Raw genomic sequence first — 23,507 nt, 5'->3', positions numbered from 1 at the left:
CCTAATCTAAAATTTTCAGTGTACGCTGAAACTAGCACCTTCAATTTCATTTTAAGCTGTGTTTTAGAAGGAAGTCATTGTCAGCTCAAAAATTGGCAGTTTGGGGAAAAAATGCTTTCTAATCTGATTACAGCTGAGTGCATACACTGGAAAAGTTTTCCTTTAAGTTGCTAATATCTCTGTGGAGCAGCTTTGGTCTGAGTCATGGCTACTAGAGAAATACAGCAGCCTGAGCTGGAGGTGATTACAACCAACCATAGAGTTTTTAGGATCCAAGTGCCTTTTGTGTATTTGTACACTTTAAAAGGGCTTATATGGAATTTAAACAATATTTTTCACTTATTGTGGCTTTGTCCATATGAGGATCTCAGGGAGCACAGTAAACTTGTCATGATGTGAATCTTCCTGGTTCAGAGGATCAGTGCAAATCCCTCTGCACCACTGATGTTGTTGGCTCGGATTCACAATTGCTGTGGCCTTTCTAAATCAGTTTGGTGTTGCCCAAGCAGGGGACCATAAGACCATGCAAGGGACCATACGCCTGCCATGGAAGAGGAGGACAAGGGGTCAGGGACAGGCCAGAGGTGAGAAAAGAAGCTTGTATGCCTTGTTTCAGAGTAACAGCCGTGTTAGTCTGTATCTGCAAAAAGAAGAACAGGAGTAGGTGTGGCACCTTAGAGACTAACAAATTTATTAGAGCATAAGCTTTCGTGGACTACAGCCCACTTCTTCGGATGCATATAGAATGGAACATATATTGAGGAGATATATATATACACACATACAGAGAGAATAAACAGGTGGGAGTTGTCTTACCAACTCTGAGAGGCCAATTAATTAAGAGAAAAAAAACTTTTGAAGTGATAATCAAGCTAGCCCAGTACAGACAGTTTGATAATAAGTGTGAGAATACTTACAAGGGGAGATAGTCAATGTTTTCTTTTTTTTGTATGCCTTGGTAATTTTGTGCCCTTGCAGTGGTCCACAGGGGTCACTGAAGCAGGAACACAAGTTAGGGCAGCTCTTAAGACTAATGTAACCTAGCTCAGGAGCCACACTTTCTAGATGCCCCTAAAAAAGTGAGGCTCAACTTACCTACCATTGCTGCCTGTGCTGGTCCATTTGTCCTATTTTCAAATGAGGAAAATGCAGACAGAGGTCAGTAAGGTCACAAAGGAAGCCTGTGTAAGTTACCACGGTTATCAGGCTCCCATAACAGGGCTGAGAATAAGACCCAGATCTCTTGGCTCAAGATTATCCCTTTTACAAATGTATAAATCTAATAATGCATTACTTTGTAAAACAAACCATTCTGTTAATTATGCTTCACCATGACCTTCTGCTTTATCTTAATTTCACAGCTTTTTCAATTCTTTTAAAGCAAAATTCTGGCTGGATAGAGAACATCAGGTAAAGGCATATGCTCCTTCATAGGGGAAAAAAAATATTCCAGCTGAACAAAATTTGACAAAAACAGGGTGCAGAAGAGAAACAAGGCCCTATAAAGTCTATGTAAACTGATCAACAGTGAATTTCACCTGCCCTAGTGTTTCCCAGCTCCAATGCTTTGTTTGGTAACTTAAATTCCTCGTAATTTTCTATAGTCTTAACTAATTAAAATAATTTTGTCTTCTGCAAATTTTGTTACCTCACTATTGACTCCCTTTTCTAGACTTCTGTTAAATGTATTGAACAGTACTGAGCTGCCTACAAAAATGTGGGAGCTACTGCTGTTAGTTTTTCCCCCACCGAGGAAAAACTGATCATTTGTTCCTACTTTAATTTTCTATTAGTTTCTGATCCATGACCCTTCCACTCCTACACGTCTATGATTCTATCTAACCTTGCACTCTGATAGTTTAGTTTCTGTAACTGTTTATTGTGATAGACTTTCAACAGGCCTTTCACAAAGTCCATATAAATTATATCAATTATTGTGTTAAAGAATTATAGTAAAGAGAGAGATGGCTTTCTCTTGGAAAAGCTGGGGTGGTTTGTCCTTTATGGATTTATTTCCATTTATAACTATTGTTTCAATCACTCTGCCAGGTATAAAAGTAATGTTGGCTGGCCTGTAATGCCTAGGATAATCCTTGGCTTCTTTTTCAACAAAGGTTCACCAAACTGCTACCCCCAACGTTTATGGTATTTTAATGAGACTGTATAGTACGAAACTCAGCCACTTAATCTTAAATTCTTGCCCTCCCACCCCAAAAAAACTGCTGCCTGTATTCACCCAGTTGTTACGCTTAGTCAACACTCCCCCTTGCCCCCGCCGCAGCTTGAGCTCCTGAAAGGGGGAGAAGAACAGGAGTACTTGTGGCACCTTAGAGACTAACAAATTTATTAGAGCATAAGCTTTCGTGGACTACAGCCCACTTCTTCGGATGCATCCGAAGAAGTGGGCTGTAGTCCACGAAAGCTTATGCTCTAATAAATTTGTTAGTCTCTAAGGTGCCACAAGTACTCCTGTTCTTCTCCCCCTTTCAGGAGCTCAAGCTGCGGCGGGGGCAAGGGGGAGTGTTGACTAAGCGTAACAACTGGGTGAATACAGGCAGCAGTTTTTTTGGGGTGGGAGGGCAAGAATTTAAGATTAAGTGGCTGAGTTTCGTACTATACAGTCTCATTAAAATACCATAAACGTTGGGGGTAGCAGTTTGGTGAACCTTTGTTGAAAAAGAAGCCAAGGATTATCCTAGGCATTACAGGCCAGCCAACATTACTTTTATACCTGGCAGAGTGATTGAAACAATAGTTATAAANCCTCTTCGGATGCATCCGAAGAAGTGGGCTGTAGTCCACGAAAGCTTATGCTCTAATAAATTTGTTAGTCTCTAAGGTGCCACAAGTACTCCTGTTCTTCTTTTTGCGGATACAGACTAACACGGCTGTTACTCTGAAAGGGGGAGGTTACAGACAGATCAGCGCTGAGCAGCAGGACCTGAAGGGAGGGAACGACGTTGCCCGGCTGTGTGCATATTTCCAACTGCCCCCAGTTGTAACCCCCAACCTGTGCCACAAGCTGCGGGGCATCATTTGCTCCTAACTGTGTCTCGGAGCAAAACCCCCAGGGCGCTAGGGGGGCGAGGAATGCAGCCTGGCTGCCATGCCCAGTGCATTAACCCAACTCAGCCTAGTGAATGCCAGGAAGGCGTCTCCTCGCTCCCCTCCCCGGCGCTGCGCGTGGCCAGCGGCAATGGCTCTTCTGCACGCGGGCCCCAAGGGGTGTGCGGAAGACGGGCCGGGGCCGGGGCCGGGGGAAGACTCTCGCCTATCGCTCCCGGGTGCAGCGGCCTGCAGAGGCGGCGCAGGCGCCCTGCTCCCAGCGGAGTGCACCGCGCCGCCGCCGAGCCGAGAGCTGCGGGGGCTGCAGGGAGAAGGCGGAGACCGGCTGTGCCTGCTGCACTAAGCCCCTTACCCCGCGGGCTTCGGAGCCCTATGCCCCCGCCGGCGAGCCCGGGGTCCCGGCTAGTGGCGGCTCGCGGTAGCTTCCGGGATGCTGCTGCTTCTGCTGCTTGCTGCCTGTTGGGGGCGGGGGGCGCTGTCTGGCAGCCCCCCCGGCCCGGCGGTGCACAGCCTGCGAGGGGGCTGGTGGCTGGGCAACGGGAACGGCTCGGTGGTGCTGAAAGGGGATGTGCCTGGCTGCGTTCACACGGCCTTACTCCGCCAGGGCCTCATCCAGGTACCGATGCATGCCGGGCTACGGCTCTCTCCTCACAGGGGTCCGGCCCGGGACTAAAGCGAACTGCGCCTGGGAACCCCCTGCCGACGCTGCCCCCAGAGATGGTGTTTCCGTCCGTGTGTCTGGCTGCCCATCCGGCGGCTGGGATCAGAGCACCGGCCTGGGCGAGGGCAGGAGGCTGGTAGTGGGTCTCCCTCCCCGCGTTCCTGCTCTAGGCCAGTGCTGCGGGGTTTAGGGTATGGGCAGTGCTCCGGTGGTTTTGGTGGATGTGCATAAAAAGAAATGAATAAAACGTGGTGATTTGGGGGGCCGTGTTCTGTCAAATGTAAAAACATGAAATAAAAGGTAAGTAGCCTGGGAGCACTTGAAAGGGAGCCCTAAGGCCCTGCCTCTTAGAAACATTTACAAATTTTATTAAAGCTAATGTTTAAAATCAAATTTACACAAGTTAAGAAGGAAGGTACATCTGGGGTCAGGCTTGAGTTATGAGGGATTACAGGTATGGGTTACAAGGTTCACAGGATGCATACATAGTACCTAACCAGCATAGACCCAGATTGGGGTGCAAGAGTTTTTAAAACGTCAGTGGATAAGTGGTCTCGGGTACGCCACCATAGAATGTATTTAGAGGCCAAGTCAATATTGGTGTAGTGAATAAGTACATGGGCGGGGTGTGTCCCTTGGTTCGTCAGGGAAGGAAGGAAGTGGGTTATTTCCCTGACTGGCGTTCTCGCTTACTCAACCTGGTACTGATGGTGTCCTGTGATGTATTCCGTGTAGATGTCTCTGGACCACCTGATGGTGTTGGACACCATGAGCTGTCTCATGAGCCGGGCATAGTGTTGACCGACTCCGCACGCTCTCAGCACCAGCTCATTGTGGGAGTCCCACGCACCCAAGGCTTTACAGTTGTCTCAAACACTGCAAGTTTCACTAGCATGACTGCAGTATCTGGGGCTATTCCTGTAGCAATATTTTATTTTTTTTTCACATCTTTAATGTCAAAGGAGGCCAAATCTTGCTATGTACAGCATCACTGAAATGCAACCATCTCTGAGTAGTCCAAATTGGATGTTGGTTGCACAGCATCCTGCACAGTCTGGGAGAGTGCAAAAAATGTGGCCAACAACACCAGCACAAACATCTTGTCTTGTGAAAAGCATCCCACTCTTACAGTGCCTTTGATGTCCACTTGGTACAGACAGAACGGAAGTGATTAAAGCCCCACACAGTGGAGTGCACATTTATTCAATTTGTCTACCTCAGAAGGATGAAATCCTGAATTGACCCTGTTGAAATTTGAGTTGTGTTTGCAGGGAGTTTGGGGATTTCCAGGCTGATGCTTAGTCCACTAAATGACCCCCTCAAGGCCCTGTAGGCCACTGCAGAATTTTGATAGCATGCATAGATTTGTAGCATTGTAGAAGAGGCAAGTCCTGGCTTTCATGTTGTACCATGAAATACTTCACTATATTAGAGAATTGTTCATATCAAAAGATTTTCAGAGTTTTTGCAACTTGTATTTTTGTATCCTTTCCTGCTTCTTTTGGCTTTCAGGTTTGGGAGAACTCCTTTCCTGTAACAATGAGTTCCAATTCTTGTTCTATAAATCAATGGCAAAACTCCCTTTTCATCCATTCAGAGCAGAAGCAGACCCAGTGTCACTACCAATCCACATGTTTTTTGTTTGGGGTTAATCTGGCCTCTTTCACCCAAATGGGGGTTTATAATTGATAGACTCTTATCTCTGCTGGAGCGGCCAGATGTTGCAATAATGCTGTGAATAAGTCCTTTAAGGGCAATGGAAGCTATGACCAGTGGGTTGAGTCACACATGTTGTAATGGAAGACTCAAACGTTTAACTATCCTTTTTGAAATAAGGAAGTGTGGTCACTAATTTAACTGAATTGCTGTGAAGGGCTAATAATTTCACCTTTCAATGGGAGCCGGGCATTTGGGGTTTAGGCCAAGCTCATGCAGAAGGGCAGAACCCCTCTGCCTTGTTGGAGCCCTGTTGACTTCAGTCAGCCTTCAGGGTCAGTTAGCCTACAGCCTTAGGGCTTGTCTACTCACAGATTTGCATGGGTTTAGTTGAACTTGTGAAAAACCTTATGTAGGCATTTAAAATAGCTTATTTTGGTTGGGGGAGTGGGGAAACCTTTGAGCCATCTGGCAGAAGTGGAACTCAGCTGCCTGTGATGTGATCTATTCATTGCGGCTAGCAATGTTAAAAAAAAAAAAAAAAAAGTTACAAGGGACAGTTCTCCAAATATGTGTAAGGCCTGGGTGACACTGGGTGAGGGGGAAAAATTGGGTGATTTTTCAGAGGTACTGACCACCTGCTGCTCACTTCAGTGACATTCATTGGTGCTTAGTACCTCTAAAATCAGGGCACCTTTTTTTAAAGTGTCCAAACATGGACTTAAGAGCTTAATTTTAAGCACCTAAATTTGAAAATACTTGGCCTTGGATCATTTTTTTCTCTCTTTTATTCCTCCCTCCCCCAGAGTTGATGTCCTCTGTCATCATACTTAAAGAGACTAGTCAGCCAAATATCTTTTAGGTCTTATTCAACCAAGCAAAATGTATCCCCATGTAACTTATGCATGAAAGCTTTATGCTAGCAATGGTGATCCTCTATTATGTGTACTCCAAATATTATATGATGCCATTTCTGCTGGCAGGTGACTCCTACAGAATTCTTGGCACTGATGGACAGGGCTCTTGTAGCCAGATTTTCTTACTAGCCATTTGCCTTTACATGGGGTCTCTGTTATGTTATATTAGCTGCTTCTCTGATTTGTAGAGCACTGTAGTGCAGAGAATTCCATAAATATCTGAGCTCAAGAGTCTATTTGTCACAAGTGATGCTTGTGCAGTTCTGAAAATGAAATCTGTTTTTACCAGGAACTTAATTACCAGTTTGTCTAAATTGTTGCAATTGACATTTTCTCATAAGCTGATATTTTTCAGAGCCACTCAAAGAACAACCATGTCATCCATCAGGTGGTACTATTATTAGTTATTGATATTACTGTAATGCCTAGGAGCCCTAGTCATGGACCAGGATCCCATTTTGCTAGGCATTAAATGGCATTCATTGAGGAAAATAATTGGCTAATATAAATGTACAGTTTTCTCTTCAGAGGTTTACTGCAGTGTGTGGGTTGAAACTGTCCTGATAAATTAAAGAACCAGAGTGAAACTGACTAGTACTGAAGGTTCTATGCATTCAAATAGATTTTAATTGGTACTGTAGGTCCCCTTTACTAGAGGAGCCGCTGAACTTTCTTGGGAGTGTTCCAGTTGGGAAGATCCAGCGTGCTGCAATCTAGCCTTAGCGACTACAACTCCCCCAGGGAACGGGGAGGGCCCCATTTTTGGGAAGAGAAGCCAGATTGTTGGTGTGGAGCTCTGTCTATACCAGGAGCTGCTGCTGGGAAGCCAGAAACTGCTGTGGAGAGCCTGCTGGGGCTTTGATCAACCAGGGAGCATCAGAGGTGGTTGGTGGCTTCACTGGAGCCAGGGCAGAGACTATTGCTGTGCCTAGAGCTGACTGAGGTGGGCCTGCAGTGAAGGAACTGTGAGTAACCCCCACTCTTGTTTGGGAAAGTACTTGCAAGGGAAGGAGCACAACAGAGAGACTGAGTCTGAGGAGAGGCAGAGTGATTTTTCCCATCAAACCAGGACTCAGAGCTGCTGACATTTGGTGGGGCCAACTCCAATCATCAGAGGGGGTGTGCAGCTTGTTGCCTTGGCTGGACTGATACACAGAACCAACAGAGTGCTGTCTCCAGCTGCCGCTCTCCCAGTGCGGCTATGCAATTATTTAGGACTCTGAAATCCAGAGGAGTGTACGCTCTGGGGTGGAGTAAATGGTGGCAGTGTAAATGCTAGTTAGATAAGTTTAATTCATTACTGTATATTATAATTGGTAATTGATTTTATTCATCTGCCCCCCAGTGGATTTAAATTAGTAGTGATATTTAATCTTAGTCAGTGTGACAAAGTTTCTCCTCTCTCTTGGTGGGTCCTGCACTTATTGGCAGATTTTCTTGCCTCAGAGATTCACCATGTGGGTTGGGGAACAGCCCAGAGACCTTCCCCTCTGAAAGAACCCACAGTCCAGGTCAATTGGGAGGTTTGGGGGGAACCCAGGCCCACCCTCTACTCCAGGTTCTAGCCCAGGGCCCTGTGGACTGTAGCTGTCTATAGTGCTTCCTGTAACAGCTGCATGAAGCTACAACTTCCTGGGTTACTTCCCCATGGCCTCCTCCAAACACCTTCCTTATTCTCACCACAGGGCCTTCCTCCTGGTGTCTGATAACACTTGTGTTCCTCAGTCCTCCAGCAGCACACACTCCCACCACAAACTGAAGTGAGCTCCTTCTAAAACCCAGGTGCCCTGATTAGCCTGCCTTAATTGATTCTAGCAGCTTCTTAATTGGCTCCAGGTGTTCTGATTAACCTGCCTGCCTTAACTGGTTCTAGCAGGTTCCTGATTACTCTAGTGCATCCCCTGCTCTGGTCACTCAGGGAACAGAAAACTACTCATCCAGTGACCAGTATATTTGCCCTCTACCAGACTCCTGTACCCCATTGGTCTGGGTCTGTCACATCGGTTATAACCTGTTTCTTTAAGTTGTTAAGTAAAGGTGTGTTAAATCTAATTTAAGTATATTGGATGTATATTATTTATAATTGGTATTTTTGAGTTAGACCCATGCTACAAATTATTATTACTATTTGAAGGGGTTTATTTTGGGAGGTTCCCAAGGTACACCATTGAGTGTGTGCAGGGGCCAGCCAGGTGGAGGCACTGCTAATTTTAAATTCCTTTAGGAGTAAAGGGATTGCAGTAGAAGGGTGGATAAAGGATTCCCACCTATCCAGCATCACCACTGGGATTCTCAGGATCTCCTTTAATGTCAACAACATCAGGTGCCCAGGCACACAGGTCAGTGTTGCCTGTGCCTGAGAAATCTAGGGAGGAAAGGGGGGTTTACAGTATTTAGACATGAAAAGATTAAATATCACTGCTCTATACAACCTCTTTTAATTAATGTCTTGTGAATGGATATGGAGTTGCAGTAGATGGAGAGATGTATTAGTAGCCTTTAAAATAGAGTATAAAAACAATATTCAACAGCATATATTGATATTTTTGTCAGCTTCCCAACTTGTCTTGTAAAAACATGTCTTTCTATTCTGTAGCTTTTGGCTTAGTATTCAATGGAAACACATCTTATGAATAAGGTGATATTCAGTTAAATGACTTGTCTGAATAAGCACTGAAAACGTGAATGGCTTAAGGGTGAATTTACAAAACTAGTATTCCAAGAATACAATCTTTTCATTACTACCATGAGTTAAAATTCACATGAAACTGTAAATATGTGAAAATGGGCTTTTGGAAAAATGTATAGGTGTTCTGACTGCATTAGTTTCACAGAAATTAAAGTATCTCTGGGTGTAGATAAATATTCTAGCAATGTGACTTCCATTGTTTCAGAAGGTATTGAAAATGAGAACACCTTGAAGTTGGATATAGTGACAATTCACTATTGCAAAATGGGTTTATATAATGTGAACATGCAAAGCAGTTTCAAATTGCATCATAGCAAAAGTATTGCAATAGAAAAGACACCTACTTCTGTTTTTTATTATTATTAATGTTTAAATCACAAGGAATATATAATGAAATACAAGAATTGTATTACAGGAAGGAGTCAAAAATCAGTGTAGCCATCTGGAGGAGACAAGCAATAGAAAGTATATAGTAGTCATTTTTGCTTTCTTAGGGCCTCAGCCAAATCCCAATCCTGTTTACTTCAAAGAGCATGGGATCAGGTTCGCACTCAACATAATTAGAAAGATAGGATTTAAAGTATGCTGAAAGGTGGGTTTTATTCTGTCAACTGTATTATAAAGAGCTGTCAAAAGTGGGAGGGGGCAGAAGATTAGAGCCTATATTCTGCTTCTATAATAAAGACAAGCTATGAGATTTTGGCTATTTCCTAGACTTAAAGGTGACCTGCAAAGGAAAAAAAATGGTTTTGTGCCCCCTTTTATTCTTTACAATGTATAAAGAAGGCTTGATTTCCACCCCTTCCTCACCCCCCAAAAGCAAACCTCTGGGTTTTTCCTACTTGTTTATTACATTTGAAGTTCAGATCCTGTCTAACCTGGAAGGTTCTACGATGGCTAAAGAGTTAGTGAAATGAAGGCCTTCCAGGACTTGAGCGCAGTTGAGAGGGGAAGGGATTTTTAGTCATACTGTTTAAAACTGTTTGATTTTTGTGAACACCTTCTTCACTTACTATTAAACATTCTGGAGGAAAGGTGTCACTCAACACCTTCACTCCTTCAATAATGTATCAGAGGTAACAATATGCTGTGAGACCCCCAGGATATCCTCCAGGAGATTGTAGTATGACAAGACAACATTCCTGTTAGTTCCAAAGTAACGCAAAACAAAACAAACCACACCCTCAAAAAACTAAGTAGCAAAAATTCAAACGAACAAAAAATCTTATGGGTTCAAAATCAGTTTTTAAAAAAAAATTCACAGATCATCTTTAAGAAACATGAGGAAGCCTAGAAATTTATTGGATATGGATGTGGTTGGTGGAATCAAATGAAAAGAACTTTCTGACATTGCACAAAGCTCTCCAGCCAAAGGCCAGGCAACAAAATTACTACACCTCTACCCCGATATAATGTTGTGCTCAGGAGCCAAAAAATCTTACCGCGTTATAGGTGAAACCTCATTATATCGAACTTGCTTTGATCCGCCGGAGTGCGCAGCCCCGCCCCCTCCGGAGTGCTGCTTTACCGCGTTATATCCAAATTCGTGTTATATCGGGTCACATTATATCGGGGTAGAGGTATATAACCACTAGGAAATGGAACACCAACTCACTTCAGATAAGATGCTGTAGAGTCATCCAATGGTAGCAATGTTTGGTCACTATCAAGTGGAGCTAGATTCAGACTAGTGTTCTAGAGTTGATGGCTCTGGAAACAGAACCCGACAAGTTCCTTACTGTGGGTTTTCTCAGGCCTAGGACGTGATGATATAATCAACCAAAGCAATGGGGCAGGATTGATCATTGAAAGAAGTTTTGGATGAATGAATGAATAAAATAATCTTGAGCTAGTAATTGCTATTCTGGGCAGAAAACGGAACAAAACTGCAGCATGTTTAACAATCTAGAAAGTGGCATTGATGGCATCAGGCTTCAGATTGTGCCCACACACACAAAACTGCATGAAAAAGTCTGGTCATCGGTGTACTACACACATGCTCCTGCAGTTGAAGGGATCCTTGCCATGTAGTTTTGGCCCAAGCTTTATTTTTTGTTAAAGGTTTTATAAAAGCTAATAATAGAAATAGCTTCCTGAAATGTAAACCAAATAAAATTAACACCAGACTATTCAGATATAAACATCCCTTTGTGTGTCTGCAACTAGATCTGAGTAATTAATACATAATTTGTGCTGAATTGAGCCTCAAATGTTTGTGAGCCTTTTGCAATTTTCTTGAATGTATTTGTTTAAAATTATTTGCGTACATGAATTATTATTGATCTTAAGATTGTTCACTTGCAGTTTGTTGTATTTGAAATCCAAAATGTGATGTGTTGGTTAGTTATGATTGAACGTGTAGGTCATGTGGTATTTTTCCATACTCAGGTTGGCTGAGCATAACTCTTAGATCAAATTTTGAGTGTGATTGCTTGTGTTTATACATAGAATTATAGAAATCATAGGAAGGGACCTTGTAAGGTCATCAAGCCCAGTCCCCTGTGCAGAGGCAGGAGCAAGTAAACCTAGACCATTCCTGATAGGTTTTTTTCCAACCTGTTCTTGAAAACTCCAATGATTTTCAGACCTTATTTGTGAATGTTTTCTGATCTCTGCTTTAAACTCTTTGTTCCTCTGAGCATTCCTGCCAGGAAACTCCATCACTAAAATAGTAATGGAAAGTGAATACGAAGAGATGTGAATACAGGCACAATTTTGAATTCACTGTTTTTTATTTGAGGGAATGTTTTTGCGGGAAAACGTTTTGAGCTACCTGCAAAGCAGCATTGTGTTGATAATAAACAAAACCGACTAGTTTAGTTTTAGTCAATAAACTGAGAAGTGCAGAAAGACAACAAATTGCTTAATTGACAAATATCTTGAAGTCTGATCACCCTTTCCTGTAGAAATACCCTGGGAAGAGTCTTTGCCAAACTGTTCTGGGAATACTAGATACATAAATAAGGATTTGCCCTCTGTCCCTGAATCCACAGAGCCCCAGAATCTTCAGGAGGCCAGGGGTGTCTATGTGGATGTTTCTGCACCAGCTATGAAGCACTTGCCATCTTCTAACTCCCAATCTGTGTGGCTCCTCTTGCACTGTTTTGCCAGCACTTCCTCTTCCTGGAGTCTCCCTCAAGAGGATGGAGTGGGGGCCACAAACCAACTACATCTTTTTTTGGATAACACTTTTCAGGTGCCAAGTAGGTCTTTGGGGGAGGAAAGTAATGCACAAACTCCCTGTCCCATCCTGTCTTCCTCCAGCTTTCTGGTTCAGTGGTCCCAGGTCCAAATATTGGAGAGGGCGTTCCCTATGCACATTTATTTCAAGGAAGTGACCAGACTCTAGGGTTTTGAAATGTTTTTAGAATGTTAAATGTTGTCAGTACACAGGTAAGGAGGTAGTTTTGTGTGTGTCATATTATTTTAACTAGGTGTTGCTCCTTGAAAGATGACAAAGTGATGAATAACAGAATAGAGCACTCCAAATCAGATGTGGTTAAGGTGTAATAGTCTCCCTCAAAAGCTTGCTTGCTGATCTTTCACATTTGAAAGCAGTAAGACATGACCCTTGTGCACATGAGCAGGCATCCTTCTCAGCCTGAGCCAGGTTGTAATCAGAGATGTGCTCCAGGAGAAGGCCTCCACACTTGTATGGCCTGCATGAGGGTCAGTCACAGCAGCAGTTCCTGCTTGCTGCTTACTCTCCCTGGCAAACAAATTGCCTGAGAGGGGGTAGCAAGGAGGCAGGGCCATGCCCTACCCTCTGCACAAGCCCATGAAGTAGCGTATGTGCTGCTGGGGAGCTCCAGAAGAGAATATATTACTTGAGACATATCCTCTCTTGGTGTTCCCTCAGGCGGTGGATTCTCTTCTGTGCCCTACACACGACTGTGTGTAAATCACACAATCTAGCCTTATATGTTGTAAAAGGAATCCAAGATACCAGAAGAGCCCCTTCAAAGAAATCTGAGTGCAGAAGGACTATTAATATTGATACTAATATACAAGATGAGAAAACTTGAGTTGCAGCAAGGAAAATAAAAGGACTGACCAAATTTTCTTTCTCCCAGTTTGAATCTGGACAGTCAAGCCCCAGGAATAACTCTTAACATTCTAGAAAGCTTCTGATGTTACATAGTGAATCATGTTGCCTCTGTGCTCTTTCCAGCTAAGCTTTGGGTAAAGCACATTAGCAGAATCTACAGCTATTTGTTTTAGGAAACCAATTCAGCTGAGAAATTGCTGGAGAAAGATGAGATGCTGTCTCAGCAGGTGCCTCTGGTATACACACTGAACTGTCTGACCTAAACATCTTTCTCATGTTCATACACCACAGTGAGACTTTTTATTAGCTGGGTTCCACTCTTGCAACTCTTATACTAGTTCATGTGGGTAGTCCCACAGACTTCAGTGGGGCTAGCTTCAGGATTGGGCCCGTAGTATATCATTGTTACTATTATTTCTACAGGGCCGTTGTTGTGCATAGTGTTTACTGACAAGTAGAGGACCAGGCACGTGGCTCTGCACTACCATCTACATCTGTGCAAAGAGGGTGGGGGGTAAAAGCTGCCAAAGAGTCAGACTTCCTCACTGACACTCACTTTTTCCAGGTGTAAGTGGCTGCAGAAGGTGCAAGGCAGTGGAGTATTCGGTCCACACACCTGCCCTGAGTTGTTTGCAGTCTAGGTGAGGTACGAAGTGACCCAACATAAGGAAAGGAACATCAAGGAAAAGGGAGTGGGAATGAGTTGTAAGGAATGTGCTTATAATTCTTGAGTGAGCAGTATGACTAAAAGGAAAATAGCACATTTGTTGTAATTACAGTGAGGTTCTCACATAACTGTCTTTTGGGGGGAAGAACATTGGTAGACATTTTAATTTTACTCAACCAACCAAAATGTGTTTCCACTTTTCCCTCCCCAAATATAACAATGTAATATATTCCTATCATATCAGGAGTGATTGGTGTGGATTTCTGGGGATGTTGCTGTTTAAAACCATACAGGTTCGTTCACTATAGTTTCTAGATGTTTGGAGAATCTATTTCCCTGGCCCTTATCATCTTGTCTGTTCTCTATCCTCGGTCATTGTGGAGGTGGTTCTGCTGCGCGCGCTCTCTCTCTCTCTCTCTCTCTCTCTCTCCCCTTTTGAATTGCTACCTCTGTTGAATTATTTCTGTTTTCAGCCCAGCATAATAAGGGCCAAATCCTGCTCCCCTTACTTCTAAACATGAGTACAGCAAGCGGGATTTGACCTATATACAGTTAATGTCAAAATTTTCTAAAGCTGTTGCTTTCACATATCACTTCAGAAGTGGAAGAATTATCTGTCCTCCTAAAGCTAACCAAAATAAGATAATTGGATTGTGCACTTGCAGAATATCTGAAAGAAAATGACTCACCTATTAGATAACAGTATTCATTTTATTTGTGTAACACTGCAATGTTTTTTGTTCATCTATCAATAGGATCCTTACTATAGGTTTAATGACCTGACCTACAGATGGATCTCCTTGGATAACTGGACTTACAGCAGGACATTCAAAACCCCTTTTGATGTCAGGTACGCAATAAGAATAGTTTTATGTTATCTTCCATGCAGAAATGCTTGTTATTAAGCAGTCAGCCCCAAATCCACCTATTATTTTCAGATGTAATAAACCAAATTCTGTAATGGGATATAAGCTTCAAGCAGCCTGTTGCTAAATGTCACTTAGTGGATTTCTTTTTTTTTTTCTTCAAGATTTTTTTTCCCATTGTCAAAAAATGGTGTACAAATTGCCAACTGCTGAAGTGTAATAATAAAGCTGATAGGAAGCAAGCAGCCACACATCTGATATCTATTGAACATGGGATGTTGTGCTGTATTGCGAGTCTGATCCATGTCAGCTGTCATTTTAATTTGAAATGATAAAGATGGCTACACTGAGGAAAGTATTTTTGTAACCCATTGAAACAGCTGCTATTCAGGATACTGGGGACATAGATTTCAGTATTGATTCTCTCATGTGTAGTTAATTCAAAGTACCCTAATAATTTTACATTCCTGTGTCATCATTCATAGCAAATGGCAGAAAGTGAATTTGGTTTTCGAGGGAGTAGACACAGTAGCGCAAATCCTGATCAATAATGTCACTGTTGGGAGAACGGACAACATGTTCAACAGATACGTGAGTAATGCTGGTATTTCTAAAGGCAATTCTACAGTTGTCTCAAAGCACTTTTCTGCCAAGCAGTTCGTACCTAGACAAGTACACAGTAATACCCCCAATGTGTTCAGTCCAGAGTAAAATGTAATGGACTAGACTTGATAATATGTCATGGGGTTTGAAATGTCTTTATCTGAGAACCATACAGAAAGCCACCTCAGTGCTGGAAAGGGGAGGTGCATTGGCTTCCCAGTGGGAGCAGGAGCAGGCCTAGAGAAGAACATTTCATGTTGTAATCTAGAAGAAGTATGGCAAGAGGAACAGTTTACCTAATAATATAAGTCTTGCTTCTTGGGAACTGCCACAGCTCTAAGAAAACTGAAGCTGAAATTAGTTATATTAGCTGGAAATCTGCTTACTAATTGGTATTAGAATGCTGCTGCTTTACATGTGAATGCTGAAGTGTAAATGCATGCAGTGTAAAGCTTACTTATAAATGTTTATATGCAGTTTCTTTCTTTAGTTCTTTCATTCTAATATAGTATCTAATTCCCAGGCCTTTTGATGCCATTGTGTTGTCTCTTTGGTCCTAGTCTGTATCAGTATGACAAGATCAGGTACTGAATAGTCACAGTCCCACTTTAGGATTGCTATAATCATACAAAATAATTTTGTAGATTTCAATTATAAGATTGTGTTGGTGCTATACAAAAACTTAGTAAAATACAGTCCCTGCTCCAAAGAGCTTACAGTATAAATAGACAAAAGAGACAAAGACTGTGAGAAAGGAAAGCCCATATCCATTTTATAGATGGAAAACTGAGCCACACAGAGATCCTTAGTTTCTTCATGTCTCAGCATTTACCTTCATGGCTTTAGAGAAAAGAGGGTCTTATGGCTGAGGCACAGACCTGCAGACTCAGGAGATCTGGATTCTGTTCTTGGCTTTTCCCCAGACCTGCATGACCTGGAACAAATCAAATAGCCTTTTTGTGCCTTGGTTCCCCACCTGTGACATAGGAATATTAATTCTTCTCGCTTTCACAGGTTTATTGTGAAGTTTTAGTTAATGTTGGAAGGTGTCAAAACAGTTTACAGATGGAAGATGCTGTAGAATTGCAACATATTATTATTATTCAGTATTTATTTCTGGATCTTCATTTTGATAGGCCACTAGTAGCATCTGCTTTGTGAAGTAACTGCGTAAAGTAGAATTGAACAGACTAGGACAGAGCCAAGGATTGCAAGACTTTGACAGTTACTCTATTCAGTGGCTCCATTTGTAAAACACTTTAGTGGTAAATCTATTCTGTGGAGGCTGCTTATGTTGTAATTTGTTGTGTGGTGGTCTGCTGCCTGATCAAGGACAGTGGCTACTGATTGTGGAGAGGGGCAGGGGCACTTCCGCTTGGTAGAAATTCAGGAACAAATAGCAGGCATGCCACAAACTAATAGTGTGGAGAAAACACTAATAACCAATTGAAATCTTCGTTTTACCGGGTGAAATTAAATTAGGGGTGGGTATACTGGTGCGAGCAGAAGAGTTTTAAAACTAAATATCTACCTTTCTGTCCATCCACAAACAGAGGACAGTCTAACACCATGGTGGGCAAACTTTTTGGCCTGAGGGCCGCACTTGGGTATGGAAATTGTATGGCGGGCCATGAATGCTCACAAAATTGGGGGTTGGGGGGCAAGAGAGCTCCGGCTGGGGGTGCGGGCTTTGGGGTGGGGCTGAGGATGAGGGGTTGGGAATGCAGGCGGGTGCTCTGGACTGGGACCAAGGGATTTGGAGGGCAGGGGGGATCAGGGCTGGGGCTGGGGCGTGGGAGAAGGTCGGGGGGCAGGCTCCAGGCAGCGATTACCTCAAGCAGCTCCCAGAAACAATGGCATGTCCCTCCTCCGGCTCCTATGCTGCCCCTGCAGCTCCCATTGGCCGCGGTTCCCGGCCAATGGGAGCTGCGGGGGCAGCGCTTGGGGCAAGGGCGGAGTGCGGAGCCCCCTGGCTGCCCCTATGCATAGGAGCCAGAGTGGGGACATGCCATTGCTTCTAGGAGCCGCGTGGATTGGGGGACGCTCCTGATCCCGCTCTCCAACGGGAGCTCGAGGGCCGGATTAAAACGCCTGGAGGGCCAGATGTGCCCCCCAGGCCATAGTTTGCCCACCCCTGGTCTAACAGGTTAATAAATAAGTCCTACAGAGAGTTCTTTGCTCAGTGCAGAGATGCTAGTGTATCTATACTTTAGAGACGGGAATGGAGGGATGGGGAACCATACTATGCCTTGGCAACAGAGGATTGTATAAGGTGCAGCTCGGTACTCAGTTTACCTAAGTTCAGGCTCTGAAGCTCACCCACCCCCCCACTCCTCATGTTTCACAGCCCAAGCTACAGCTTCAAAGTGTTGTCTGCATAGCTATTTTTAGAGTGCTAGTGTGAGCCTGCTAGCTCAAATCTGTCAACCTGGGCTGGGAGGCTCACTTCTGCGGGCTGTATAGACATACCCATAGACTCCCATTGATTGCAATGGGGCCTAGGGGTTTGCCCAGAAGGAGCTACATGTAGGACTTAGTGTGCCTTTTTTCTTAGATTGAGAAGTATTCTAATTTTCTTTTCCTCCGGTCCTGCAACCTGTAAAGACTAGTTCACAAACATATTCAAATAATATCTATATAGTCTAAAAGGAATATGCCAATCTTTATAAAGCTCACAGCTAAACTTCAGTGGTATACCATTTTGTTTTTGTTTTTTCCTGGTGCAGAGCTTTGATATTACCAGTGTGATCAAGGAGGTCAATTTTATTGAGGTCCGTTTCTTATCAGCCATTTCATATGCAGCAGAGCAGAGCAGATCTCACCGAGCATACAGGGTGCCTCCACAGTGCCCTCCACCTGTGCAGAAAGGGGAGTGCCATGTTAATTTCATCAGAAAGGTAAGAGCAAAATCATGTGCGTATGTGACTAGAGGCTTGGATGCAGGATTGCACAATGTACTGTCATAATAAATGCATTCTGAAACCTCTGGTGTAATTTCATAACTAGGGCATATTTTTCATAGCAAAAAATCCCATCATCCAAAATATAGATGTAATCTGTAAGAAGCATAAAAAGGCTAGGGTAGCTATCTGTGTGACAAGAATTTTTAAAAGGTTATCTTTGTCAAGATGTCAGCAAGCAGACTGACAGCCAGAAGGGTGTTTCTGTGGGGGGCAGATTGTGTAGTCACTATCAATCTATCCGCTGGGTGAGTTTAGCAAGGAATAATGACAATAGTTAGCTGTTCTGAGTGCCAGAGTTTATTGCCAAGGCTGTGGAAAATCTCAGCCAAGCAGCTTTGTCAGTGTTTGCCATTGCTCATGTGCTGTGCTATTTATACTGTGCAGCTCTGGCATGTACCGACAAGAGTTATCTAACGGAGAGCTCACTTTCATCTTAAGAAGTTGTGAAGTGTGATATAAAAAGTTAAAATTACAGACTAGCACAAAACTACCAAAGATGGGAAACTGTAAGTCTTTAGTTCACGCTGTTCACCTGTGGCAGAATATCTTCTGTGTAGGATCTCACGCTGTTCTGAAAGAGCCTTGCAGTAACGAGGCACAATTGGGAAAATAACGAGTTTCAGAATTGCCTTTCTTTTGTTGGTCTGTCACAGTTTAAATGCCTTCCCTGCTAAGTGACCCCTGTATTCTCAACAGAGAACTACAGATCCTCCATTTTCAATTACCTCAAACACCATGCCCAGAATCCTTTTGACCTATGACTGAATGTAATTCCTCTGGAACCTGTCAACAGAGGGCTTGGTGCCTTGTTCCCCAAAGCACTCCGTTCCCTTCTCTTCTTGGGGCCGAGGAAGACATTTGCCTTCACAACCATTACAATCCCTACGGATTGCAATTAGAACTATAGCAGAACTAAGCATTAATCTCTGGGCCAACCCTGATTATCCTTGCTATGGTTGAATTTGATACCTAAGTGGGGAGAAGTATGGGGGGTTCACTTTTATTGTGAAGGTTAATTAAAACTTGGAGAGTTGTTTAATCCTGCAGAGTCCATATGTTGTTTCCACTATGTTTGTTAGAAATCAGTCCGGAGGGGAAGGAGCTTGAACAGCTGTAGTCCTATTTATAGAGGTGAAATTGCTAGGAATTATTTTTATACTTTGCTGGGCTATATATTTAAACTCGTAAGACTTGTGGAAAGTACCTTTAGTGATTTTATTCTCAAAGGAATTGCATTACTCTACTTGCAGATTGCTTGGAATGTTTCCTAAAACGGCTTTCATTTCAAACATATGGGTATAACAGCAGAGCTGCCACATTTGAAAGTAAATAAACACAACATTTTTAAAGTTCGTTTGAGTCTTACCATTGTAAAGTAATGGAACACTATGTATATGTGTATGAGGTTCAGTATTAAGAATGTTAAACTCATCTTAATCTTCATGGGAGTCTTGCGGCCTAATCACCCCAAGCCCACACTGAAAATGTACCTTTTAATACTTCGAGATGAGCATATTGCTCTGGTGGCTTTTTACAATAGCTGGTGAAAATATAAGGGATTATATTAATGAACCTTGACGGTTTATCAGTGATACAGTTTTTAAAACGAAAAAGACTATTCCCAGTCAGGACTGTTTTCTAAGAACTGGTTGTCCCTGCTGTTAAATTTGAAATTGGTTCATTGCTTTCTTCCTAGAAGAAGCTTTTGCAACTTGATAGACACGCAAGCTGACTCCTGTGATGCAGGGAATAGGCTTGACTAACACACTGTTGCTTGCCAAAATTAGTATGCTTCAGCTGTAAATTATTGGTCTCTAAATTTAGAGCGGTAGGTCACTGTACAAGACTTTAACAAGATCTATTGTATTTGCACGAGGGGGAGGACGTTGTGGAGCTTGGAGGTCAGCTCAATAGATGTCTTAAAAGGGATGCTGTTGACTAAAAATCGAGTCCATTTTTAAAAATAAATTGAAGGTAGTTTCAGGTGCTGTGCTTGGCCATGAGTATTTAATTCTGCCAATTTGTGTAGTCACAATGACATTTTCCTATTTTTTAAACATGTTTTTTGTTGTTTTTTTGTCTTCCTGTTGCTGTATGAAAAAACCGTGCAAACAAAAGGGAGAAAGAGTGAACCTGTTATACACAAAATGCACCAAACAAACACACTGAATCTCTAATCTCTTTCAGTTACACTAGTCTGTGTTACTGGTAACAATAGTAGACATAACATTTACATGCTCCTGTGATATTTGGTTGATAGTATCCCTTTAAATTATTGTAAACACTTTTATCCATCAATGTGCTATTCCTTTCCTTGTCTCTTACATTTAAAATTAAAGGTTGACTTTAAGACTGTGGATAAGTCAGAACTGTTTTGATAGTAACTGCTGGTTTGCTGCTATTGAATTTTTTGTTTGTTTGTTTGTTTGTTTTTTTAAGGGAGGAGATAGGTGTGCTTTTGCTCTCCCACTGATTTTGTATGGTTTTGACTCTCAGCAGATTTTAGCCAAAGAGTAAGGAAAAGATACTCCACTCTATATGCATCCGAAGAAGTGGGCAGTAGCCCACGAAAGCTTATGCTCTAATAAATTTGTTAGTCTCTAAGGTGCCACAAGTACTCCTGTTCTTTTTGCGGATACAGACTAACACGGCTGCTACTCTGAAAAGATACTGTATGTTCTTCCTGAGTTATTGGAAATTGGAGAACCTTTTATTTGGTTTATAGGAATATTTTATTTAGATACAGTAGATAATTTTTATAAAGAGTCTGTTTATTGTCTGGAACAATAATAGTCCCTATGTGAAAAATACATACTTGTGATACATCTTTCTGTATTCCAGGAACAATCTTCGTTCAGTTGGGACTGGGGTCCCTCTTTTCCCACTCAAGGAATTTGGAAAGATGTTAGAATTGAAGCCTATAACCTTTGTCACCTGATCTACTTCACTTCAACCCCCAGCTATTGTAAGTCATGATGATATTGCCCTTCATTCTTGTTTCACTTGAGAAATACAGCTGTCTTATTCTAAGTTCAGTTACTTAGTAAATTGGAATAGGAACATAAGAACTATTTTTGGTGTTTGTATGGACAGTGCTGATACAATGGAGTCCAGATCTCATTACTGAAGTATAAATAATAATGGTAAAATTATTAAAAGTCCAGAATGCGAACTCTGTATTGCATAAAGAGACCAGCAGTGCATCAAAAAATGTGTGTTAGGTTTATAATAGTGATTTATCTCTGTCCTGTTCTGTTGCTCTAGAGCATTACTTTTGCATCAGCTTGTCTGTTCATTTAAACTTCCCATATAAATTGCTTTCTTCTCTCCCCTGACTCTTACACTTTCATTTAAAAAAAGCCAAACAGATAGTGCTGCTGTTTGAGCAGTAGTTCTGTCTTGAGTTGACAAGTGCAGTGTCAGCACAGTTTCAACAGTGCTGAAATTTCAGGGCTCTTGGAAGAGACTGGAACAGAAAAGCAACTATGATGTGCAAGGATTGTTTTTCTCAAGCTGCAATTTGAGAGGACTTCCCATTCCATGTTTGCCACCTAACCGGTTTCCTTGCCTGGCTCTGCCATTTGTTTGTCTTTCATTTGTATTGAAGATTGTGGAAGCTGAACAAAATTAGTTTATTTTCTGTTTCAACTGTCTGCAAGTGTAATGCATGCCCGTAGAGACCACCCACACTACCCTCCGCTCCACGCAAGACCCACTTAACATAGGGCGGGTGGGTAGTGTGCGTGCCCTCTTCACTGGGCTGAATTTCATGCTTTACGAAGAAAGATGTTGTGTCTAAATGGAAGGGGAAGACGTCACTTCCCTGGATGCTTTTATAGCTTCCAAAAATAGCTCCAGCTCTCAGCCAGAATTAACGTAATTGAAATTTCAATGGAAAGCCTCAGCATAGGCTCAGTACAGCTTCTGGGAAGTTCAGATATGTAAGTGCTGCCTGGTTCCTCCCACATCCTCACAACTCCACCTGCTGGCAGCCAAGGGATGGCTTGTTGGATAAGGCAGCAGGGCCCTCTCATTCGGCAGATAAAGCTTTTGGAGTCCAACCTGGAGACCGAGCTCATTAAAATTAAGAGACTGAAATTTGAAAGAATAAACAATGAATCAGCAACTTGTGCTGTGTTGAAACAGCGCAGTCACTTGTGTTGCTTGCCAGATTGTTTAGTCATAGCCTCCTGACCACTGGATCCCTAAAGGAGCCCTTGTTCCCTTTTTTTTCCATCTAGTGCCAGGAGTTCAGGAATGACTTGGCCTCTCATGCCAGAGGAAGGGAGGGGGAAAAGTGCATCTGAAAGTTGATGGTTTTGACCTTTATTTAGTGTCTCTAACCTTGATTTTCCCCACCCACAGCTCTCATTGACTTCAATGTGAATTTTGGGTGCTCAGCACTTCTGAAAATCATGCCCTCTGTGCAGGCGTGATGTCAGCTTTGGGCCAAATTCATCCCAATGAATTCTCTTAAGCCAGTGAAGTTACACCAGGGATGAATTTTGTTTGGAGAGAAACTGCTTTCTCTTTTATCCCAAATCAAAATGGAGGTACTACAACTTAACTATCAGAAGGAATTAGATCTATGATACACACCGAGAGGAAATTGGCAGTTAACAATGGAGATTAAACAAAAGGGTTTTATAGTCCTGTTTTTTCAGTGGTTCTTGCATTGTTATATTATTGTACAGGCAGAATGACCAGTGGAAGAAACACAAGCAGGAAAAATGATTAGACCAGTGAAAATTTTCTTGTAATAATAATAAAAAAATACGAAGTCTCCCCTGTTTTGTTTGCCTTTGTGCATGCACAGTATTCAGTTGTGTTTTGCCAATATCTTTCTTACAAGAAGGATAAGAAATACAGGGCCACAGCTGAGACTACTACAGGAACACTACCAGGTACCTCCATTTGCCATCACTAGACTCTGCTGCCCCACACCCACTCCAAGAGGGATGACCCCTGTGAGGAAGTGGGGGAATACACATGTACACATGTCCTTAACAGGAGTCCAAAGAGCTGCATAGATGTTCATGGGTTAAACTTGAGAACCCCACCCCCAAGAAGCATATTCAGCTGGTTTATGCAAAGTAAAGGGTTAGCCAGCCTTTGGGTATACATAGTTTAATTACAAAGTTAACACATTAATAGAAAGTTTCAGCAAACATTAGTTGGAGATACCCCTTTCACCAGATTACCTTGTTAATGAATCCTTCTTTAAGCAAGAGAACACTTTGGCATAAGTGCAGAGAGATAGCAGACAAGTAGTCATTAGCATGATTCCTCTAACATGCTTCAGTGACAAAAGAGAAACAAACATACGGACCCATCAGGTTTAGACACAGTGGGCCCAATTCATCCCCAGCAT

At 42.6% G+C, this 23,507-nt stretch overlaps 1 protein-coding gene across 3 annotated transcripts in view; it reads left to right on the top strand.

The window, feature by feature from the left end:
- The first annotated feature begins 384 nt into the window (after positions 1–384).
- MANBA (mannosidase beta) overlaps positions 385–23,507 on the top strand; it is a 65,456-nt gene continuing 42,333 nt past the window's right edge. Inside the window, exons 1-5 of one of the 3 annotated variants that reach the window (XM_034770744.1) lie at positions 385–584; positions 14,460–14,554; positions 15,056–15,161; positions 17,900–18,070; positions 20,978–21,101. In XM_034770744.1, the coding sequence (XP_034626635.1) occupies positions 15,147–15,161; positions 17,900–18,070; positions 20,978–21,101 (310 nt within the window). In that variant the 5' untranslated portion in view covers positions 385–584; positions 14,460–14,554; positions 15,056–15,146. Of the gene's footprint in view, positions 585–3,261; positions 3,683–13,658; positions 13,679–14,459; positions 14,555–15,055; positions 15,162–17,899; positions 18,071–20,977; positions 21,102–23,507 lie in introns of those variants that run through there. The other 2 variants (XM_034770742.1, XM_034770743.1) reach the window with 2 other exon arrangements.

This window comes from Trachemys scripta, chromosome 5 (assembly GCF_013100865.1).
Source record: "Trachemys scripta elegans isolate TJP31775 chromosome 5, CAS_Tse_1.0, whole genome shotgun sequence".
Lineage (NCBI taxonomy): Eukaryota > Metazoa > Chordata > Testudines > Emydidae > Trachemys > Trachemys scripta.
The sequence above is the reverse complement of the archived record's forward strand: the minus strand, read 5'-3'. Positions and strand labels throughout refer to the sequence as shown.